This window comes from Eutrigla gurnardus, assembly GCF_963514095.1.
Source record: "Eutrigla gurnardus genome assembly, chromosome: 12".
Taxonomy (NCBI): Eukaryota; Metazoa; Chordata; class Actinopteri; order Perciformes; family Triglidae; genus Eutrigla; species Eutrigla gurnardus.
In genome coordinates this window covers 19,655-44,794 of record NC_139926.1, presented here as the reverse complement: position 1 = coordinate 44,794, position 25,140 = coordinate 19,655, and the positions used below count along the sequence as shown (strand labels likewise).

Here is a 25,140-nt window from a genome sequence, read left to right as displayed (position 1 = left end):
CTATGAACATGCAAGCAACTACGTCCAGCAACACTCAGCAATGTTTGGCAGAGAACTACCGCCATCGATGCATACGCCGCTGGACGCCTACAGGATGCTGGGCGCCTATGGATCGCCGCCACCAACTCACATGCCACGGGACTCCTACAGGCCACGGGCATCAATGCATACGCCGCTGGACGTCGACAGACTACCCCACCAATACACTGGAGCAGCTGCTCACACAAACCCAAAGCCAAGCGGACCGTCTCCATTCAAGTCCTACCCGCAGCCGCCTCGTCCACCTCCTAGTCCAAACACGGGACCCTCCCCTGAGCCGCAGCCAGCACAAGACCTTGCCAGGTACCTAATGCGCAGAGAACTAGTGAGCTCCGGCCTCCTACAGTTTGATGACCGTCCCGAACATTACTGGTCATGGAAAGCATCATTCCTGAGTGCCACACAGGACTTAAACCTGACACCCAGGGAAGAACTGGACCTGCTGGTGAAATGGCTCGGTGGAGACTCAGCTGAACAAGCACGGCGAATCCGTTCAGTGCACGTCATAAATCCTGCTGCAGGGCTCCGTATGGTGTGGCAACGCCTGGAGGAATGCTATGGGACACCAGAAGCTGTAGAACATGCACTACTTAAAAAGATTGAAGTGTTCCCCAAGCTAACCAACAAAGACAACGCTAAACTCAGAGAACTTGGAGACATCTTGCTAGAATTGGAGTGTGCCAAAGAAGAAGGATACCTACCGGGCCTTGCCTTTTTGGATACAGCTCTTGGGGTGAACCCGATCGTAGAAAAGCTACCCTACAACTTGCAAGAGAAGTGGGTAACCATGGGATCCAAGTTCGAATGGGGGGAAGAGTAGCCTTCCCCCCATTCGCTCTGTTCTCCCAATTCGTCCGGCGAAGGTGAGGAATGACCCAAGCTTTGCCTTCAACACCTCCAACAGCCACGCGCCACAGAGAGCAGCCGTGAAGCCTGGCTACAAACCCCAAGTAAGTGTGCATAAGACGGGAGTCACACCCACACCTTCTGACGGTGACACCAGCTCTGTGGAGAAGAGAATAGGTGAACCAGACCGTGAGTGTCCTATTCACAGGAAGCCTCACCCACTGAGAAAGTGTAGAGTATTTAGATTTAAACCTATAGAAGAACGTAAAGCTTATCTGAAAGATAACCACATCTGCTTTAAGTGCTGCGGCTCAACTCAGCATATGGCAAAAGACTGCAAAGTGTCAATCAAATGTGACGAGTGCAGTAGTGAAAGACACATCACGGCTCTGCACCCAGGCCCTCCTACATTCAGCGAGAGAGCTCACGTGGCGAAAGAGGAAAGCGGGGAGCCAGATGAAGACGCACCCACAATCACATCCAAATGCACAGAGATATGCGGTAATGCAGACAGCCCACGCTCATGTGCTAAGATCTGCCTGATCAAAGTCTATCCTGCCGGGAGAAGAGATCAAGCCGTGAAGATGTATGCTGTGCTGGATGAACAGAGTAACAAGTCGCTTGCAAAGACAGAGTTCTTCAACCTCTTTGGTGTCGAGGCCAGCCCAGCCCCATACACACTGAGGACCTGCGCGGGGACAACAGAGACCTTCGGCCGCCGAGTTGACAACTTCATGCTTGAATCTATGGACGGAAAACTACAACTCGCACTCCCCACACTAATCGAGTGTGACATGGTGCCGGATGATAGGTCTGAGATCCCATCCCCTGACATCGCATAGCAACACTCCCACCTCCAGCAAGTGGCGAACAAGATTCCAGCTGTTGACCCCGACTCCCCTATCCTCATGCTCCTGGGAAGAGACATCCTCAGAGTTCATAAGGTGCGTGAACAAATCAACGGGCCACACAACGCTCCATATGCACAAAGGCTGGACCTGGGCTGGGTCATCGTGGGTGTCGTCTGCCTGGGGGCAGCCCACAAACCAGCCCACAACCAAGTGAACGTGTACAAGGTCAACGTGCTGCAAAATGGACGAACATCCTTTCTCCATCCCTGTCCAAACAACATCCATGTAAAGGAGTTCCACAGCAGTGCACCGCAACGACACAACCCTCTCTCACTCCCTAGTGATGAAGACACAGGCTGGGCAACAAGCACAGACAGCCTCGGTCACGCAGTGTTCGAAAGCTCCAGAGACGACAACAAGACAGCGTTGTCATTGGACGACAAATTGTTCCTGACCATCATGGACAGAGAGGTCTTCCAGGACGTCTACCACAGCTGGGTAGCACCCCTAGCATTCCGGTCGCCGCGACAACCTCTTCCAAGCAACCGGGAACAAGCAGTCAAATGCCTCTGCTGTCTCAGAAAGACCCTAGAGAAAAGGCCAGAAATGAAATGTCACTACATAGAGTTCATGCAGAAAATGCTGGACAACGACCAAGCCGAACGTGCACCACCTCTGAAGGCAGGTAAAGAACACTGGTACCTCCCCATATTTGGTGTATATCACCCAAAGAAGCCGGGTCAAATAAGAGTGGTATTCGACTCGAACGCGAAATGTGATGGCGTATCCCTGAATGATGTACTCCTCAGCGGCCCAGACTTGAACAACACACTGCTGGGAGTGCTTCTGAGGTTCCGCAAAGAGCCAATAGCTGTTACAGCTGATGTGCAGCAAATGTTTTACTGCTTTGTGGTCAAACGCGATCATAGAGACTACCTCCGCTTCCTCTGGTACGAGGACAACGACTTAGACAAGAAGGTGGTGGAGTATCGGATGAAAGTCCACGTATTTGGGAACACCCCTTCACCCGCCATCGCCATCTACTGCATGAGACGTGCTGCAGAGAAAGGTGAGACAGAATATGGCTCCGATGCAAGACAGTTTGCGGAGCGGCAGTTCTATGTGGATGATGGGCTGACATCTGCTGCCTCACCCCAGCTGGCAATAGACCTCCTTATGAGAACCAGACAGATGCTGGCAGATTCCAATCTGCGGCTACACAAAGTGGCATCGAACAACGAACAGGTGATGGAAGCCTTACCCGAGGAAGACTGCTCCAAAGACCTGAAACACCTGGAACTCGGCGTCGATCCTCTGCCCCTCCAGCGAAGCCTGGGGCTCTCCTGGAACCTGGAAACAGACAGCTTCACCTTCCTGGTGTCCCGAGAGGAGAAGCCATACACCCGAAGAGGTATCCTGTCCACAGTAAATAGTCTCTACGACCCCCTGGGGTTCGTTGCTCCTATAATTATGCAGGGAAAAGCGTTAGTACGGGAGCTCTCATCAGAGCAAGGCTGGGACACTCCACTTGACCCCGGCAGAGAAACAGAGTGGAAGACGTGGAGAGATTCACTCATATCCTTGGAAGACCTACACATAAAGAGGTGCTATATCCCCATTCTGCTGTCTTCAACACAGAGAAGAGAACTCTGCATCTTCTCTGACGCATCGACAGTGGCGATAGGGGCTGTGGCTTACCTGCGAGCAATCAGCGCTGACGGCAAAGCACACGTGGGATTTATTATGGGAAAGTCCAAACTGGCTCCCCGGCCTTCACACACAATTCCTCGGCTTGAACTATGTGCAGCTATGCTTGCTGTTGAAACGTATGAGCTGATCCGAGATGAGATGGACAACAATGTGGACGCCGTCAGATTCTTCACAGACAGTAAGATAGTCTTAGGCTACATCCATAACTCATCCAGAAGGTTTTATGTGTATGTGTCCAACAGGGTGAGCCGCATAAGATGATCTACTCACCCGGACCAGTGGTCCTACGTCCCCACGGACAGAAATCCTGCGGACCATGCGACAAGGTACATGCCTGCAGCACAGTTACAGCAAAGCAGCTGGCTCTCTGGGCCCAGTTTCCTAACACACACCAATCCAGAGGAATCCTGGGGGTCTCACAGCTTCACCCTGGTGGAGCCTAACACAGACGCTGAGATCCGACCTGAGGTCACCGCTCTGGCTACCAGGACAACGGATGCCCGGCTGGGCACACAGCGGTTTACAAGATTCTCAAGCTGGAGAAACCTTTGCAATGTCACAGCCAGACTCATCCACATTGCTGCATCTTTCAAGGGAAACGTAGCCAGCACAGAACGTCATGGCTGGAGCCATTTCAGAGACACACTCACCACAAACGAACTGTCACATGCAAAGTGTGTGATTATCCGTGCTGTTCAACATGAGGCCTTTGAAGAGGAACGGAAACTCCTTGAAGAGGGTAAGCCACTTCCTAAACAAAGCCCCCTCAAAAAAATCCAGTGACCGACGAAGACGGCCTGCTGCGGGTCGGAGGTCGTCTAACATCGGCTCCTGACCTGTCACAGGAAGAAAAACACCCGCTGCTCATTCCAGGCAGACACCACATCGGCACTCTCCTGGTGAGGTTTTACCACGAGCAGGTGGTGCATCAGGGGGAGCCGTCAGAGCAGCAGGCTACTGGATCATTGGCGGTAAGCGTCTGGTGTCTTCTGTCATCCACAGATGCGTGACCTGCCGCAGGCTACGTGGACAGCTACAGGAGCAGAAGATGGCAGACTTACCTGCCGATAGACTCTCACCCGAGCCTCCGTTCACCAACGTTGGCCTTGACGTCTTCGGGCCATGGGCCATCACGACACGGAGAACAAGAGGAGGAAGTGCACACAGTAAACGCTGGGCAGTGATATTCGCATGCATGTCCACCAGAGCAGTCCACCTCGAGCTCATCGAATCCATGACAACCGCTTCATTAATGCCCTCAGAAGATTCTTTGCAATCCGTGGCCCAGCCAGACTTCTCCGCTCTGACAGAGGGACTAACTTCGTGGGAGCCTGCAAAGAGCTGAGTATTAATACAGAAGACGCAAACATAACAGCCTACCTCCAGAGCAAGCGGTGCTCTTGGGTTTTCAACCCGCCGCACTCATCTCATATGGGGGGTTCATGGGAAAGGCTGATCGGTGTTGCAAGGCGCATCCTGGATGCCATGCTGCTTCAGCCAGGACACACCCGCCTCACACACGAGGTCCTGAGCACTCTCATGTCCGAAGTGATGGCAATCATGAATGCCAGGCCCCTGGTTCCAGTGTCATCTGACCCTGATATGCCTGCAGTCCTCACCCCAGCGATGCTGCTTACCCAGAAGATAAGTGCCGTCTCCGCTCCCTCTGGAAACTTCCAAACAGCTGATCTACACAGGAAGCAATGGAAACATGTTCAGTGCCTTGCAAACACCTTTTGGAAGAGATGGAGAAGGGACTACTTATCAACGCTGCAAGGCCGCAGAAAGTGGACTGACGAAAGGCCAAATGTAAAGACCGGTGACGTCGTCCTGCTCAAGGACAGCCAGGCCCACAGAAACGAATGGCCTGTGGGAGTAATCGTCAACACACTGCCAAGCGGCGACAAGAGGATTCGTAAGGTGGAAGTTAGAATAGTAAAAGAAGGGACTTCAAAAGTGCTTTTGCGACCTATTTCAGAAATAGTAGTGCTCCTCTCTGAGTAAATGTAGAGGACTGTAGTTGCCACAAATGCGTTAAATGTTGTTTTAATGATTATAGTGGCATAATAGAATTATACCAAGCGGGGAGTGTTCTGCTCTCCATAAGAAATGCATTGGTTTCAGTGTATGCTCATGTGCATCTTGCTATAGTTTGTTAAATACTGCCACCCTGTGGTCAAGTTCTGATACTGGCGACAGCGCGGACAGCTGCAGGTTTGCTTTCGGTTTCATCCGAGTTCACTCAACGAGGAAGGACCACGCTGTTGTAATGCTCCTGCGGTCCTGTCGTCAGCACGTTTGAACTTTTCATGAATTGTTTGTCTTTTTACAACAAAAATTAAGAGGAAAACATACAGTAAAGAAACAAGAAAAGTAAGCCTTGTCGACTGGATTTTACTTTCTCCTATGGTTGTTAGCTAGCTGTCTAGTTTTGTGAGACTGGAACGCATTACGAGGGCAGCATAGTAACCAACCATGAGCTATGTTATTTTGTACATGTAGTTTGTCAAAAGAAGTACAAGAGCTTGTCAAGCTCATGTAACAAGCTGCTAACAGTTTGAATTCAATGTGTTAAGCTTCTCAGTGGTCCGGATGACTGGAACTAAACCACACTAACGTAGACAACAAGAGGACCAGCGTTTAGGATGACGTCGCTCTAAAATGGGTGTATAGAGCTCAAGCAGAAAACAAAGTGTTGCATGGAAGTCAATCATTTTTCTTTTATAATGAACCTTGTCAAACATCTGATTGTTTGTGTGTGTGTGTGTGTGTGTGTGTGTGTGTGTGTGTGTGTCATCCGTCCAGGTTGTTGGCAGAGAAACAAAGTGAATTGGGTAAACAAGTGAGCAAGCTGCGTAACGGCCTCTTCAAGATCAATGAAATACGTGAAAAGGTGGAGGCCATGTCTGTGGAGCTGGAGGATGCCAGGAAGCAGGTGGTAGATTTCCAGGAACAGTGTGATGGGTACCTGTCTGACATTGTACAGCAGCAAATAATGGCCAACAAGCAGAGGAATGTAAGCACCACAATCATGTTTACATGCAGTACTCATCTACCTCTTTCACATCCACTTCTATTGGTTCAGAAAAGGGGTCTGTTTGGGAGGGTGTATGTCAGTTGGCTGATGGGGAAGACGAGACTAATTGACAGTGACACATTGGTGTATGTTTGTGTTGAGGTGGTGAGTGCTAACAGTGTGAAATTTGAGGCAGAAGAGCTCAAATGTAAAGCCCTGGCTGAGAATGCAAAGAGCGAAGTGGACGAGGCCCTGCCTGCACTGGAAGAGGCCATTAAGGTAAAGCCCTTTAATCCATCCACACTTCACTTTGCTCATTGTTTTGTCTGGTTGAAGTATTTCCAAACACACAAACAAATATAAGCAGCTTTTTATTTGAGAAATATGACTCAGCAAGCAGTTTAACATGCCGTCTTCCATCCACGCTTTCTCTTCTCCTTCCTCTGTCCCCACCAAGGCTCTAGGGTCTCTAAATAAGAATGACATGATGGAGATCAAGTCGTATGTCTGTCCACCAACACTGGTGGAGACAGTGTTGCAGGCTGTCATGACCCTTTTGGGGAAAGAGCCTACGTGGGCAGAGGCCAAGAGACAGCTGGGTGAGAGGACTGAAGGACTCCAACATGTTAGAGTAAAAACAGATTGTGCACAGTGAAACATGTACCTGGAAAGAAGAAGGTCACAAACGCTGGATTAGAAGTCCCCTCAATAATGCCACTGGTCCGGTCATTTTGCCGGGGCTCGTAAAGATCGACAAAAAACATATGTGTTAATGTACAACAGTGTTGGTAACGTAACAGACTGTCAAAGTAGATGCAGGTCTGTCAACCAGCTGTGTGTGTGACCGTCAGCTATTTGTGACTCATAGCAGGAAGAGTAGAGATCTACAGGTCTACAAGGAAGGAAAGTGGACCTTCTAACATAGAGTATGATCAAAGCTTTATCATCAACATATACACCAAGTAAAAGTAGAAGTACTCATTAGGCAGAATAAATATAATATTATTAATGCATTTATGTGCGCATAACTTTAATGTTGAATTAGCAAAGGTGGAGCTCCTTTGAATGATTTTATATTCTGCTGGTAGTTTCATTGATAATAATACATCATCTTTTATTAGTTTATTATATTTTGCATTATTAATCTGAATCTGTGAAGTCACTAAAGTTGCCAGATAAATGTACTGCAGTAAAAAGCACATTGCATTTTAAGTAGAAGCATAAAATATTATTGTAAACACTGTACTTACATAGAGTAGTATTGAGTAAATGTTCTTGGTCCATTGTAATCTTGCAATCGTGACAGTTCTTTCTGATTGAAATTTTCATTAAGTTTACATTAAGTTTAGTTCAAGGGTCATCTGATAGCATTGGCATAAATTTTTCAGATTTTCTGTCCATCTTTCCGCTGTCTTCCTAAATGTAATGCATTTAAATCAGGCACAAATGGTTTTGTGCTCACAAAACACACGATTGGCCATAATTCAAGAATTTACATGTCAAATATGACAATTTCATGCAAATTTCTAATGGGATAAAATTATCATGTAGTGGCACTTTCAAAGACAATTAAGTGACACTAGTCAGCGGGAGTTTGATCTTCGATGCGTGTCCACAAACCAAAAGGACGTCACTTATATCTCAGTTGTTTCTTTTATTTCATATTCTTTACAGCTGAAAAAATATTACTCACGATCGAAAGATGTAACGTGACGCTCCCGCTGATTCTGAACAAAGACTAAAATCAGTAATCACACTTTTCACCTGCGCTTCACCTGGCTGCGCCCACAGTCCCCTTTATCCCCACCCATCAGCACCTCAAATAATAGAATTAAATCAATCGGCCAATACAACCCGGCCCCTAATTATAAGGCAGGGGAACTTATAATTAACTAAAGCAGAGCATCATCACTGTTTCACTGTAACACAAAATTCTAACTCTCTAATTCTTACTATCCTTATAGTTCATACATGTACATAACATAATATAGCAATACAGAAGTACTTGATCTTCTGGGTCCTTGCTGTAAAAGAAAATAGTCGTTTCTGGGGCAGCGATCCGCCTACACCCCTTTGTTAATGTCAGTCAGTCGTCAGTCATTAGTTATTAGTCAAGTGTCAGTCTCACAGATGAATTTGAATTTCTTGGCGAGTTTTCATCCATTATCATGACGACGTCCCCGACTTTGAGGTTCCTTTTTATCCTGTTCCACTTTTGGCGCTCTTGAAGGCTTGGTAGATACTGTTTTGTCCATCTTCTCCAAAATACATCGGCCAGATACTGGGCTTGCTTCCACCGCCTTCTGGAGTAACAATCATGCTTGCTGAGGAGACCAGGGGGAAGTAGTGGTTATAGGCCTATCATTAACAATTGCTTCCACCTCACAAAGCAGAGTTTGTAGGCATTCATCGTCCATAGTTTGTTCACCCAGCACTGACTTTAATATTCTCTTCACCAGCCTTACTTGCCTCTCCCATATTCCACAAAAGTGTGGTCCAGCCAGTGGGTTGAAGAGCCACTGTATTCCTTTTTTGGCCAGAGTTTTTTTGATTTTGGCTTGATCCATTTCTCTTATAGTGGCTCTGAGCTCTCTCTCAGCTCCAATTAGGTTTGTCCCATTATCGGATCGGATGAGATCCACTTGTCCTCTTCTACACATGAAGCGTCTGATAGCATGTATGCATGAGCTTGTGTCCAGGCTGTGAGCGACTTCAATGTGAAGAGCACGTGTCGTTAAGCAGGTAAACAGTACATCATACCTTTTAATGATGGTGCGACCTCTTTTGACCTCTATGGGCCCAAAATAGTCCATCCCTACGTGTGTGAAGGGGGGTTTGTCAGGAATCAGCCGATCTTCAGGCAAGTCTGCCATTTTTTGCTCCTGACCTCTTGCATGATATTTTCTGCAAACCACACAATGAAATATAACTTTTCTTACTGCTGCGTTTGCTGCAGGTATCCAGTAGCGCTGTCGAAGGCGAGAGAGCATGAAGTTCCTGCCAGAATGTCCAGTTTTTTCTTGCAATAACAAGTAAGTAGCATGGACACCTTTCAGCATTATTATGGGATGTTTTGAGCTTTCAGGCAGGGCGGATTTATGCAATCTTCCACCAACTCTGAGCAGGCCATCCTGGAGGCAAGGATCCAACCTATAGATGGGGCTGTTTCTTTTTGGCGCTTGCTTTCCTTTTTCCAGAGCTGATATTTCTGACTGAGAGCTGCAACGCTGACTGCAATCGCCACTTCTGCTTTGTTCAATTCTTCCACAGTCAGTGGTTCTTGAGGGGGGGAGGCAGAATTTACTATTTTTCTTCCCTTGTGTGCCTTTGAAATCAGATAGTCTCTTATTCTCAGGATCCAGGCTATGGCCCGTTTTAAGCGCCACCAGCTAGAGTAGTAGTCTATCAACCTTTCCACTGCACACAAGCCTTCAGCGACTGCAGAAAACGCCAAGATTGTTTTTCTCACCTCTGGATCATCCTCACCAAGGAGGCTTGTCCACCGCTCCCACATTTGCACTCTGTAGGAAGGCAGGCCCTTGCTGCCATGTTTGGTTGGCCAGGAACTGCTCTAATCGTGGGATGGTGGTTTGTTTCATCGGGGCTACTCTAGCCTTGCCCATCATAAAGGCGCAATGAACATGACCGTTCTTATTTGTCAGCTTCAGGTATGACAACGTCCCATAGCCACTCTCACTGGCGTCTGAAAAGTGATTGAGCTGGGCTGCGGCTATCAGACCAAAATCCCTTGGCTTGATGCACCTTGCTATTTGGAAGTTGGATATTTGGGGCAATTGGTTCACCCAATTTCTCCAATCATGCAAGAGGTTTTGAGGGATTTCTTCATCCCAGGTGATTTTTTCCTTGCACAGCCTTTACAGAATGGATTTGGCAGGAAGTATGTCAGGCAGGGCTGGACTGGCAATCTGGCATACCGGGCATTTTCCCGGTGGGCCGAGTTCCCTCGAGGGCCGATGGCCTCCCCCGTTTTTTTTGTTTAAAAAAAAAAAAAAAAAAAAAAAACTGACCGGCGGCCCACGATGTCATGTTGACGGCCCTCGGCCCATGCATGAGGGGAAATCCTCGCGGCTGGTTTGGTTCATCAACGTTCTGTTTTCCCCCGTCGCCATGGCAAGGCGTCCCCCCCGCCGACCCCCCTTAGCTGCGCGAGTTTGACAGTGCGTGCGCGTATGTCAAAACCAAAACACCAAGGAAGGCTGAGGAATAGTCACCCACTTATATTAATAATAATAATAGTCATAATAAACTAATAGTATAAAGCAGCCATCCCCAATTAGCGGCCCGCGGGCCAAATCTGGCCCGCAAGAGCAAATCCGGGCCGTGCGGACCCAGTGACTAACTAATAACCTGCCATAAGGTGAAATAAAGAGTCGGTAAAGTTGAAAATATATTCACAGATTCGGGATCAATACATCTGAAGTGAAACGTTTTCAAACACAAATGATGCCTCTTTCCCACCGTAATATCAAAGACTACGAGCTACAAGCACCAAAACACAGATTTTTTACAAAAATCAGCTGTCCTCTGAGCTGAACGGAGAACATTGATCTATATGCGCAGTGACAGCCGGGCGAGTGCGCAGGGACCGTCTGCAAATTACAAGACAAAAGCAAGACGCTGCAAACAAAAACCATTAACGCTACTGTTATACAATATTGTTTTCCTCTTGTGCGCCACTTGCTGAAGTGCTGTTGTTTTTTGTTGTTGATCAAAATATTCTCCAGGGGCATTCAAATAAATAAATCGTTGATATTGGACTTATTTTCTTTCAAGCGTACATTTGTATCTGTCCCTCAACACAGGCTATGACTACTACCACTATCTGCTACTACAACCAACCTGGACATAATTTGGCCCTCAGTGAAAACTAATTGGGGAACCCTGGAAGGCTCAGCACTGTGTTTTAGTAATTTTTCTTTTCATCTTTTCTTGAATGCTTAAACTCCTCAACCCCATTTAGTATGTCAACATTTTGTATTAGTACCAGCAGTTTGCAAGAAATTGGTCAGTAATTGATGTCATATTTTGGTTCTCAAAATTCACCAAATTGATGCATTAAAATTAAATCTATTAAAAATGTTCTCCCGGGGGGGCATGCCCCCGGACCCCCCTACAAGATCACAAGCCCCCCACGATAGAATCCTGTGGGAAACACTGCTATTGGTACACAAAACTGGTAGATCGGCCCCTTAGTCATGATTGATTCTGGGCTGGACCAATTACAGCCGAGGGGCGATGCCCGACAGTGTACAAGCATTGTCACAAAAAAAATTGTTTTCATTCATAGGCTTCATTGTCTTTCCATCGATACCTGGTGGGCCGGTCTCGGCTAAAAAAATGCCCGGGCCGATTTTTGGTCCCAGTCCAGCCCTGATGTCAGGGGCAAGAAATCCAAGAGGGTCGTATATGGAGCTGACCGTAGAAAGAACTGCTCTTCTTGTGTTTGGCTTCTCTTTTGTAGAAACCTTGAATTTAAAGGAGTCTGAGTTTTCACACCACAATACACCCAAGGCTCTCTCTATGGGAAGGGCGTCTTTAACAAGGTCCAATGCTTTCACCTCTTTTGCTCTGTCATTCTCCGGCACCGACTTCAAAAGGGCACGGCTGTTACTCGTCCATCTAGACAGTTTGCAGCCTCCAGTGGCGCATGGTGTTGTGAGCTCTTTGGTATGGCAGCCTTCTCACTGCTAACCGACTTTAAGCAGTCGTCAACATAAAAGTTTCTCATTATTGTTTCCACAGCTTCTGGCGATGACCTTATCCTGTTGTCCTCTGCAGTTTTGTGCAAGGCAAAGTTTGCACAGCTGGCAGATGAGGTGGCTCCAAAAAGATGAACTACTACCATGTGCTCAGCCATCTCTTGGGACAGGTCTCCGCCTGGCCACCAGAAAAAGCGTAGGAGGTCAGTGTCCTTCTCCGGGACTCTCACCTGGTGGTACATTGCTTCTATGTCAGCCATCATGGCCACACTTTCTTCTCTGAATCGAGTCAGCACACCTATGAGTGTGTTAGTTAAGTCCGGGCCTTGGAGCAGCCTTTGGTTAAGAGACATCCCCTGGTAACTGGCAGCACAGTCAAACACAATGCAAAGCTTTTTCTTTCGTGGATGGTATACACCATGGTGAGGTATATACCAAGCTGTGCGTTCCTGCGTCTTTAACTGCATTTCAGGGAGCTTGACAGCATATTCTTTATTCAACATGTCTGCCATGCAGTTGGAATACTCTGCATGAAAGTCAGGATTCCTGCTCAGTCTTTTCTTAAGGGTGAGTGCACGCTGGATTGCTGCTTCTCGATTGTTCGGCATCTTTATCTCTGCGTCTTTCATTGGTAGCTCAATGTAGTAGTGTCCCTCCTTCAATTCCACGGACTTTGAAACTGATTCCATGAATCTTTTGTCTTCAATTGACATTTCCAGTATGTCATCATGGCTGTGTTCTGGAAAGTCTATGCTGTACTGCTGCAACAGCATCTTTTCTATGTTTTCCACTGCTATCCGGTTAACTGCGACAGCCTGCTGTTCTCTTTCCACATGTGCCCTTATCGGTCCGTTAACTGTCCATCCCAGGATTGTCTTGACAGCATATGGTCCATTGTTGCGACTGTGAATCACTCTCCAAGGCTCAAAAACTTCCGGAGTGTCATTTCCAATAAGGAGTCTTACATCAGCATCAATGTCTGGTAATTTCACGTCCCTAAGGTAAGACCACTTGTTAATGTCCTTTTGGTGAGGGATGTTTTTCTTTCCAACTGGAATCCTCTTTTGGACAAACACCTTTGAGAGAGTTATATATTTGTCCTCATTGATCCCACAAACTTCCAGGTTTCTTACAAGACAGCCCTTTACACGCTTGGTTGAGTTCATGGTGCTTAAAACTATCTCTGTTCCTTTACCATGCAGGTTAAGCTGTTTGACCAGTGCATCCGTACAAAAGGTTCCGGAGCTCCCCGGATCGATGAATGCATAGGTCTCCAGAATTTTTGTCCCCAGTTTTGCTTTGACACGCACTGGAAGAATTGCCAGGGTGCAGCTGTCTCCGGCCCCAGTAGCGAGAGACGCTTCCTCATCCAGACCCACGAGAGCACTTGAAATTGTTTGCTGATGTTGTTAGATTTTCAGTGTATTCAGTTTGACAGCCTGTATTAGTTTGCTTTTTAACATTTCCATCTTTATGAATGTGCAACAAGCTTGGGTGTTTTTGTGAGCACCCCTGACATATCATTCTTCTGCTGCAATTTTTGCTAAGATGCCCCCTCAATAGACAGCCGAAACATATGCCATTCTTTCGTAAAAAGTCCAGCTTCTCTTTGTGTGATTTTTCTAGGATTTGGTGACACTCAGCCATTGCATGATCTTTCCTGCAATACAGACATGGCCTGGTGAGGGCAGCATTGTTGCATGATGTGGTGGGCCTGTTGCTTGTATTGACAGCTTCACTGCACAATGACACGCTGGTGGCAAAACTACTGCCTCTTGAATTTTCTTTCTTTAACATTTTTACAGCAACAGGTATTTTTCTTTCTTTTCCTTCACCTGCCATTCCATGCAGGTCGCCAAAGAGGGGGTCATTTGCTATTCTTGCCTCTTTGTCCACAAAGGTTGCCAGATCCACAAATCTTACCCGGCTTTGCTTTGTCTCTGTGATGTCAAAGGCCATAGCTCTCCATTTTTCTCTCATTTTATAGGGGAGTTTTGCAACCACCACTCTCATGTTGGCCGGGTTATCCTGTTCCTCCATATATTCAACATCTCCCAAAGCATTTATGCAGGTCACAAGAAAAAGGGAAAAACTGTGGAGGGATTTGGCATCTTCAGATTTAATCTGCGGCCAGTTCAACAATTTATCAATGAATACTGTTGCAATCTTAAGGGGGTTTCCATAGTGGTCCTCCAGTTGGCGCACAACTCATCATCCTCGCCTCTTTCCGCAAGGTCAGTATCACCGGTGTTTCCACTCGTCATGTATCACAGCCAAATCATTTATTTCATTCGTTATGGAGGCAGAAATCACGGCTTTCACTCTTATGGCATGTTTGACCCGATGGATTCCAATTAAATGCAACAGTCGATCTCCACGTTATCTTTCGATTTATTGTAGTGGCACTTTCAAAGACAATTAGGTGACACTAGTCAGCGGGAGTTTGATCTTCGATGCGTGTCCACAAACCAAAAGGACGTCACTTATATCTCAGTTGTTTCTTTTATTTCATATAGTTCTTAACAGCTGAAAAAATATTACTCACGATCGAAAGATGTAACGTGACGCTCCCGCTGATTCTGAACAAAGACTAAAATCAGTAATCACACTTTTCACCTGCGCTTCACCTGGCTGCGCCCACAGTCCCCTTTATCCCCGCCCATCAGCACCTCAAATAATAGAATTAAATCAATCGGCCAATACAGATCAAGTGATGGCATTTTGGACAACACGGATGTAAACTGCAATTAGATATTAGTATGTTTTAGATACTACTACAAGGACTGGCCCCCAGCCTATTTGTGTAAATGTAGTGTTCATTGTAATGTCTGCTGAAGCACAACTGAAGAAAACCCACCTGATCTCTGCTCTGCTGATCACAAAGCTGTGGAGTTGTCATGACAATAGATATCACAAACAAAGTGAAAGAAAAAAGATGTAACTGAAAGCCACATATGAGAGGAATTGGGCAAAATATATATTCTTTACATTTTCCTTGTTTTTGACCTCTGGGCAGGAGATTCCAACTTCATCAAAACATTAGTTCACTTTGACAAGAACAATATCACGGAGCGTGTGTTGAAGAAGACCAGCCAGTACTGTGGACTGGTAGACTTCCAGCCAGAAATCATCGGCAAAGTATCACTGGCTGCCAAGTCCCTCTGCATGTGGGTCAGAGCCATGGAGGTAATAGACACACACACACACACACACACACACATGCTAGCAGACATAAGAGTGTGTAATGAAGTGTTTTTAAATGCATGCAGCCTACAGCACTGATTGTGGCACAATGAGCTGTATGCATTAAGTACATCATTGTGTAGCAGCAACAAAAATAAAATTGCTAAAATAAGCATAGCAAAAGAGCTATCATACAATGATGTGGTTTTTGTTAAATTAATATATGAAGGAAAATACATAAGTCAAAATACATCCATGGCTTTGGACATTGCTCCTCCAGGTTTATGGGCAGGTCTACAGTTTAGTGAAGCCGAAGCAGGCCCAGCTGACTGTTGCAGTGGCCCAGTTAGCAGCGAAACAGGCAGCCATGGCAGCAGCCCAGAACACACTACGAGAGGTATGGATCCAAGTGCATGATGGGCATTTAGCACACACACACACACACACACACACACATATATAGGTTAATTAATTTAAAGATTAAGATTAATGAATTACACAAACATTAACGCGTTAAAAAAATGTACGCATTTTATTCACACTTATTTTTGCACCGCGGAACGATTCTCACTGGATGAGTTTCAGGCGGACCGATTACGCCTGGTGCACACCGGCCGCGGAAGCGCCGTGAATAGGCGCGTAGCGGAGCCCACTTCCTTTCGGCGCCCGCTTCCTTTCGGCGCCCTTGTTAAGGCTGAGTTATGCTTCCGCGTCGACACAACGCAAGGGGGCTTGCGGACCTCTTACGTCCTTGCGGACCCCCCTTACGTCCAACGCAAGGGCCTGACGTGTACCTCCCAAAAATCCTAGATGCGCGTCGAGGCGACGCAACACCAACGCAACGCCAACGCAGCGGCATTGGCTGTGATTGGTCCGCTAACTACATCCGCTGGAGACCGCTATCCGGTTTCCACTCATAAACACCGCCATTTAAACTTTTAATAGGCTTCTTTTATTGTTTTCACCTCGTTTTATTGTTTGCACCTCGTTTTATTGTTTGCACCTTGTCGCTTTTGCACAAAGAAATAAAACACCAAGTTCTGAAAAATAGTGGATGTTTAAAGCCGGAAAGTAAACAAATAGGCTATAACGAGGCTAACGACGATATACACCAAGAGTCTCGGTCGGTCGGTCAGTCTTTAAAGCCCTGATTACGCGGAAGCATAATCAGGGCTTTAAAGGTACGTGTCCACAGGGGCGATTTTAAACGCGAGTGGACGCGCCGCTTCCCAGTATTGCACGCTTGGTGGGCTGCCACTAGAGGATGATTGACAGGCGCTGTCCTTCGTACAATCACGCGTACACTTAATGGCTGCACTTGATAGGACGAACACTTTCACTGCTGTCCTGTCTGCTCCGGAGTTCACGCAGACCAACATGGCGGCTCGTTTGGAAACTTTCTCTTATTTTACGAAAATAGTTCACCGAAAGGTGTTTCTGAAAACATTTTAAGCGAGAAATAAGCTATGCAGTTGCTGGATCTGTCTTTTAGATCGACCACATTCAGTTTAGAAGATTTTCGCGAGCGTTCCCGAGGCGGCGAGTTGAGCCCGGCCCCTTTGATTAGCATAAAGTAGATTCGACTTCAACTTTAGGCAAATAAGGAGTGGCCAACTCGCACCGTCTCTCGACATTCGCCGCAACGCTACCAGAATGCATTGCACGGCTTTTCATATAGACAATAGGCTTGTTCAGGATGGTCTTGGCTTGACTTGACTTGACTTATCACGCCGACGAGAGCTGCAGGTGTCTGAGGGGGCGGGTTCTAAAAGAGTCTGTCGCCAAATGCCGTCAAGTCGGACAACAAAGTCAACGTGACTATGGTGCTCAAGCGATAGAACACAGCAGCAAACCAAAGAGGATATGTTATATATAAAGTGTGTGTATGTATATATATATATATATATATATATATATACACACACACACACACACACACGTAAGGCAGAATGTGGAAGACATTCCTTTTTTCCAGTATATTTGTATTATCATTCTATGTTTGTATTAACCAGACCTCACAAATACATGGGCCTACTCACAGCACAATGCACAGAACTTTAGATCAAGCCATGAGATCAGAGCGACCAAAATAAAAAGGCAAATCATTAAATCATTTCACCACAAGGTGGCCGCCGAGTGCGGACCTGAACACACGTCATTGAACTTTTAACCAATGAGAACCATTCCGCTGAAGTGTAGGTGTGGACAAGCCGGTTGCAGCCGCCGTAGACCGCGCTGCAAGAAGCGGATCTTAAAAACTTGTTCCCGCGATGTTTTGGGTCACGTAATATGGTCGCGACCCTGTGACGTCTTTGTAGTTGGTGCTAAGTCGGACACAAATTCTGGCCATCAGGCATCACTTTCAACCCACAATCCTTCACGTTAGATAGCGCGCTGCAGGCAGCTACATCAAGTCGAATTGCAATCTTAAGGGGGTTTCCATAGTGGTCCTCCAGTTGGCGCACAACTCATCATCCTCGCCTCTTTCCGCAAGGTCAGTATCACCGGTGTTTCCACTCGTCATGTATCACAGCCAAATCATTTATTTCATTCGTTATGGAGGCAGAAATCACGGCTTTCACTCTTATGGCATGTTTGACCCGATGGATTCCAATTAAATGCAACAGTCGATCTCCACGTTATCTTTCGATTTATTGTAGTGGCACTTTCAAAGACAATTAGGTGACACTAGTCAGCGGGAGTTTGATCTTCGATGCGTGTCCACAAACCAAAAGGACGTCACTTATATCTCAGTTGTTTCTTTTATTTCATATAGTTCTTAACAGCTGAAAAAATATTACTCACGATCGAAAGATGTAACGTGACGCTCCCGCTGATTCTGAACAAAGACTAAAATCAGTAATCACACTTTTCACCTGCGCTTCACCTGGCTGCGCCCACAGTCCCCTTTATCCCCGCCCATCAGCACCTCAAATAATAGACATTCCTTTTTTCGAGTATATTTGTATTATCATTCTATGTTTGTATTAACCAGACCTCACAAATACATGGGCCTACTCACAGCACAATGCACAGAACTTTAGATCAAGCCATGAGATCAGAGCGACCAAAATAAAAAGGCAAATCATTAAATCATTTCACCACAAGGTGGCCGCCGAGTGCGGACCTGAACACACGTCATTGAACTTTTAACCAATGAGAACCATTCCGCTGAAGTGTAGGTGTGGACAAGCCGGTTGCAGCCGCCGTAGACCGCGCTGCAAGAAGCGGATCTTAAAAACTTGTTCCCGCGATGTTTTGGGTCACGTAATATGGTCGCGACCCTGTGACGTCTTTGTAGTTGGTGCTAAGTCGGACACAAATTCTGGCCATCAGGCATCACTTTCAACCCACAATCCTTCACGTTAGATAGCGTGCTGCAGGCAGCTACATCAAGTCGAATTCCCCTAATGAATGGGACGCGGGGAAACACCGCTGCCTGTGGACACGTACCTTTAAGGGATAGTTCGGAATTTTGGACATAAGACCTATTTTTCTAGTGAGCCGGTGTGTTCGAGACGTCTGCAGACGTTTTCAAGAAATTTCATTCAGTTCTTCTAGTTGCCGAGTTCGTGCTATGGCTAGCGCAAGGCAATGGTTCTTAGCTAGACAGGCCTTTAAAAACAGTCTTGCCCACTCCACAGTGCACCCGAGGCAAATCAATTAAAACACTCGACTGTCGATGCAAGGCCGTAGCCAGGATTTTTCAAATACCGAGGTCAATCCCAACTCAACCCTCAAAACAAAAGTCCTCCTGGCCTGAACTGCCCCCCTGACCCACCCCAAGGTCAAAAAGAAAGAAATAAGCACGAATAAAACAGATCAGTGTGGCTAATTACACTTTTATTTTCAGTAATAACTAACATGTTGAACTTCAACGTTCATTTTGTCGTTGATTGAAAAGGAAGAGGTGGAACATCAAGTGATGCTGAACATCTGGTTGTATAAACAGTCATGTAATTCTGACGTTAAGTGGATGAACATGAGGTTTTATATTAAACTGTGTGAGAGAGAAGGTTTTAACTTGATTATCATTAATTAACTGGAATGAAAATTCATGTCTTGAAATTCCTTAACATCTGTATATGGCTGGCCTGGCCTATACTACTGTGTGTGTTTTGTGTGTGTGTGTAGGTGTGTGTGTGTGTTTGTGTGTGTGTGTGTAGAGAGAGAGAGTGGATGGGGAAGGGGGGGGGGGGGGGGGGTGGTGGGGGGAGTGGCCCCCTTGGCTTTACATCCCTGCACTGCTCTGCAGTTGCTTATCACCCTGTTTCAATAATTCCCAACCACAAACCAATGAAATAGTGTTAAGTTGGGATATGTTTGGGTATAGTAAATTTAATTAATTGTTGACAGATGTAAATTAGTTGTTAGATATTTTGTATCGGCCTATTCATGTTCCTACGTGTGTGTCATAGACCCTGTTCCCCTGGCCTGTGATTGGTTCAGTAGCCTAGTAGTTGTGATTGTTTGGTCGCTGTCATGGGGATAAAGCCGGCTAGTTAAGAAAGTAAACACTGAAAAAAGTATGTCTCCGTTTCTCCGTTTGATTGTCCTGTGTACCTGGCTGAGCATCAAGAAGACATACCACCACAACGAACCCAAATTCACAGAAGAATCTTTTATTTTAAATCACATCAAACAGTCACACCAATCAATTGTAAAGTGTCTGCATGGAGCGGACCTGCTGACAGAATGTGCAGCTGACAGTGACGATTTCCTCATCGCTAAACCTGTGCCACCATCTGATCTGATCCTCCCTCGTTCGTGAGGACGGGTCTCCTGGACATTCTTTGTGCTTTTCCTATCTTCATTTCTAACCGGCTCCTTTTTAGTTTTTTATCGGTGCCTGATCTGGTGCGTGCGCGCTCGCCCCCAGTCGGCATAAAAAAATTAATGTTAAAAACAATATCTCGTGAGAAAAAAATAGACTTGTCGCGAAGACAATGAAATGGAAACATTGTAATAATACCTGCGACCACGCTCTATAACAGCTGTAAAAGCTGTACCGCTATACTTATTTTCCCTTGGTTATGGAAGGAAAAAAAAGTCAACTTTTAAAAATTGGAAAGTGAAATCAGTGAAAAAAAAATGCCGAGGACATGACCTCGGTATCCTCAATGGTAGCTACGGCCTTGTGTCGATGTACATATCTGTGTTGATAGAATAATATTTAAAACAAAACTAACCTCGCATCGCATGAATTATCCATTTTTTGAGGAACTAGTTTCTCAGCAGCAGCGGAATTTTACTTTGCTCCGTCGGACTCAAAACTTTAAGACACGCCGCCCGAAATACTGCCCATAAATAGGCAATCGAACCGGACCAAACTGTCGGCAGTTATACCCCCAAGGCTGTCTGAAAAGCCCTCGGAGCTCACTCAAACACCGGGCAGCCCACAGCCACGCGAATCCACAATTACGCACCACTGCTCTGTCCGGAGAACCGTAAACCCTCGGACGCGTTGCGGTGAATAGACACATGAACACCGCCGAATATTCGAGCCTCGTGCCCTCAGAGCTGGGTGAAAAGCCCTTGGACCGCAGACCAACACCGGGCAGCGGGCGGCTCCGCGAATCCACACATCTTACTTTTTTCTAGAATTTTACTTTGCTCCGTCGGACTCAAAACTCTAAGACGCGCCACCCGAAATACTGCCCGTAAATAGGCAATCGAAGTGGGACGAATTGTCGGAACTCATGCCGTCAGACCTGGGTGAAAAGTGCTTGGACCTCACGCAAACACCGGGCAGCCCACGGCCACGCGAACCCACAATTACGCACCGCGAACCCGGACCTCTGCTCCGTCCGTAGACCCGAAAACCCTCGGATGCGTTGCGGGGGATTCCCTCCTGGCACCACCAGTCTCCGTTTGTTCGGTCCCGGTTCTCAGCTCCAGCGGGGGCTATCTCGGTCTCCACAGACGCTCGTTCATGTTCTGCCCTTTGAGCATCCCTCTCGCGCAATTCTTCCTCTGTATATTCAGGCTCGTACAGATACGGTTGGGTTTGGGTGGAAAAAACTCCCCATCAGAGTCTTCAAAAGTTTCAGTATATTCTCCAAAAGTGGCCATTTCTGTGAGATTGAAGAAACTAGCACTGCAGGCTACTCTGCGTCTGTAGCAAAGACAGCAGGTAAACAAACTATTATAGAACCGTTAACTTATAAGTGCTAGGTGATATCACTCCGCCGCTGCCATAGCCTACTAGGAAGTATGACATGCTGCTGCTGCTGCTGCTGAGACATAAATCCTTAAAAATGCAAGGTTGGTTTTATTTGAAACATTCTATCAACACATATGTACATCGATAGTCTGCCGTTAAAATGGATTTGCCTCGGGTGCACTGTAGAGTGGGCAAGACAGTTTTTAAACGCCTGTCTAGCTAAGAACCATTGACTTGCGCTAGCCATAGCACAAGCGAACTCGGCAACTAGAAGAACTGAATGAAATTTCTTGAAAACGTTTCCAGACGTCTCGAACACACCGGCTCACTTGGAAAATAGGTCTTATGTCCGAAATTCCGAACTATCCCTTTAAGCGATAGTGTAGTTCACACCAGACGCGAATAGGCGCGGCCGTCCCGCACCGTGAAGCGATCGTTTCGGCGTCTGCGCCATTTTTTTGCGCATGCCGCGAGCGATCGTGTCAATTCCGGCAGGAAATCACACAAAGAAACACGAGACAATCCGGTCAATTTTCAAAATAAAAGCAATTTTCAAAATAAAATACTGCGATTGACAAATGCGATATTTGTGTATCTAAACTCGCACCGGGAAACAGGAAGAGGAAATACATTAAATAAATGTGAAGAGTAGATAAACAAATATGTGTATTTCAACTGTATCTATCTACACTACTACTGTCTACTACCATACACACTCTCTCGGTCTGTGTGTGTCTCTCTCTCTCTCTCTCTCTCTGAACGGATAAAAGAAGTGTACAAACTTCTTGGTTACAGAAACATGGCGTATTTATGTTATGTGGTTATGATAAAAAAAAAGAAGCTCTGAATGAACAACAGCTGAGCAGAAGCACTTGTCGACCATCGCAGAGAAATATGCGTCTGGTCTGAACAGGGGGGCAGGGGGGGGCCATTTGTATGTTTGTGTGTGTGTGTTTGTTAATGGGAAAAATTGCACTGGTCTGTTGGACTTGGTTGAACAAAAATAAACAATATGTTTTTGCTTAAGCTTATGTGTTCAGTAATTATTCAATGGTTTACTAAAAATCCATGTGAAAAAAATTACTTATATTAATTATTTATATGCGATTAAAATGCGATTAATTTCGATTAATTAATTACAAAGCCTCTAATTAATTAGATTATCTTTTTTAATCGAGTCCCGGCCCTAATATATATATATATATATATATATATACTGTATATGCCAATATAATGTGTATAATGTGTGTGTGTGTGTGTGTGTGTGTCTGTGTGTGTGTTTGGGGCAGCTGGGGGAGAAAACAAAGCAGCTGGAAAAGCAGCTGGGTGAGAAAATGCTGATAAAGGACAGTTTGGGGAAGAAATCCGATGTTATGGAGGAGAAGCTGGACCGAGCCGACAAACTGGTGACTGGCCTGGCTGGAGAGAGGCTTCTCTGGGAGGAAATAGTTGCTGTAGGACACACGCAAGCACACCAATAACACAAATAATCAGGCCTGAACAACAAACAGTACAATACATAACGCATGTTCCTCTCTTTCTGTGTCAGGGTCTGGAGGAGAACATGGGATACCTGGTGGGAGACTGTTTGCTAGCAGCATCTTTCCTGTCCTACATGGGTCCCTTCCTGTCCAACTGTAGAGACACACTGCTTGGCATCTGGATGAAGGAGGTGGGGTACACACACACACCCCTCATAAAGACATACAGTATAACCTCATGCAGTGGCGGTTCTAGCTTGAATGACAACGTGACATGTAGAGACAGACAGGTAACCAGTCTATCACAGGGCTGACATGTAGAGACAGACAGGTCCATCCTGCATGTCTTTGGACTGTGGGAGGAAGCCGGAGAACCCTGAGAGAACCCACGCTAACACGGGGAGAACATGCAAATGTAACAGTCCTCTTCCTACCAGTCTCTCTTGATCTCCGCGTTGTGTAATTTTGACCTGCACATGGGGAAACCAGTGTGTCAGAACAAGCAGTTCAGCATCACGGACAGACACAAGCAGCCCACAGCAGTTTCCACAAGTTCTGCTCTTTATTAAACTCTCTTCATGTGACCGTACAGTGGAACCTGTGTCCAACAAAGATATAATACAATACAGTATCCAGTACAGTATACATCTTCCACAGTAAAATGTAAAACAAAACTCAAGCCATCAGCCTGTGAGAAGTAACATCTCTCCTGCATTAAATACAATATATATAAACAATATAAATCTTGGGCACCACAATGGAACTAAACAAATGCAACCATTTACCTGCACATGGGGAAACCAGTGTGTCAGAACAAGCAGTTCAGCATCACGGACAGACACAAGCAGCCCTACACAACACAAAATAAATGGAAATGGAGAGCTAGCATCAGAGACACGTGAAATACGCTACGCATTAGCTAGCATTTAGCTCCGCGCCTGAACGTAACGATGTACCCGACGCCGAATAAACAGCATTCATTCCTCAATTATATAACAGAAATACAATAACTAAAGTGATGTGTTGTGGGCTTTAGGGCTTTTTAGCTTGCAATTATCCCTGCAGCGTTTAGCATGCGACTTACCACAGCAGTTTCCACAAGTTCTGCTGTGGATTACCCATAAGGCATTTCTTTTAACTCGCGATGCAAGTGCCGCAATGCAACATCGACACCAGCAGATGGCGCCGTCCCCATTTATGCAGGCATTTTAAACAAACGATTTACAACCCGTTACATACACCCCTCTAAAATCCTGCTAAATTGGGGCAAAACAATCAAAACACACACACACACAAAAAATACAAGTTTGACGAGTTGCTTTGTACTAAGAGCATAATCCTGTTAAAGTCAGTTAGAAATCTTCCACTTGGAAATAAGTAGGTAAGGGGGTCGGCCAATCCCCACACCAACATAGACACAAAAGATGCCGTGTACACCTTTCATATTGTAAACATCGCTCTTCAATAAAGATAACTCCAACCCACCAGCGCAAAAAAACAACACTCACATACCATTTAGCAAACTACCCAGAAAACACGTTCCTCACAAATGTGAATAATGAAACAACTGTCGACTCTGAGTCGTCCACAACCTGTTCATTCATCTCACAAATCAGTCGGGGTGGAGGTTTTATAGGTCTACCTGTCCTAGTGCAAATTGGGGGTGGCTGTGTGAAAACTGTGTGGTCCTGTGTGTGTGCATCTGGCTGAATGTCAGTCACATGTACTGGGGAAGGAACCCGTCGCACTTCTGCCGTAGAGGGCAGGGAGGGTGCAGACTGAGGCAAAACATGACCATCAGGGATCTCAGAGGAGGGCAACTGTACGGCTTGTACTGAATGATCAGGGGCACACACGATCTCACTCATGGCACGTGGGACCATGACTACTTCAGCTTCTGAGGGTGGGGCACTCACAGACACGACATGAGAACAATCGGGCTGGCTAGCTGCAGCATCTTCATCACTGTCATCATCCATTTGTAGGAGCCAGTTAATCGTCTTCGTCTCACTGTCTTGTATGTCAACAGGAACTACTGGGTCACATTGTCCACTTCCAGCAACAGACCAGCAACTTGACTCCAATGCATCATCATCACCAGCCGGGAGAAAGCTCACAGGGAGCAGGAGGT

General features: G+C 46.2%; 1 protein-coding gene across 1 annotated transcript in view; it reads left to right on the top strand.

The window, feature by feature from the left end:
• dnah2 (dynein, axonemal, heavy chain 2) overlaps positions 1 to 25,140 on the top strand; it is a gene marked incomplete at both ends in the record, with an annotated part of 176,051 nt that overhangs the window by 131,260 nt on the left and 19,651 nt on the right. Inside the window, 7 exons of the mRNA XM_084023176.1 lie at positions 6,252 to 6,462; positions 6,625 to 6,741; positions 6,920 to 7,061; positions 15,199 to 15,368; positions 15,646 to 15,762; positions 22,818 to 22,982; positions 23,078 to 23,200. Of these exons, the coding sequence (XP_083879302.1) occupies positions 6,252 to 6,462; positions 6,625 to 6,741; positions 6,920 to 7,061; positions 15,199 to 15,368; positions 15,646 to 15,762; positions 22,818 to 22,982; positions 23,078 to 23,200 (1,045 nt within the window). The remainder of the gene's footprint in view (positions 1 to 6,251; positions 6,463 to 6,624; positions 6,742 to 6,919; positions 7,062 to 15,198; positions 15,369 to 15,645; positions 15,763 to 22,817; positions 22,983 to 23,077; positions 23,201 to 25,140) is intronic.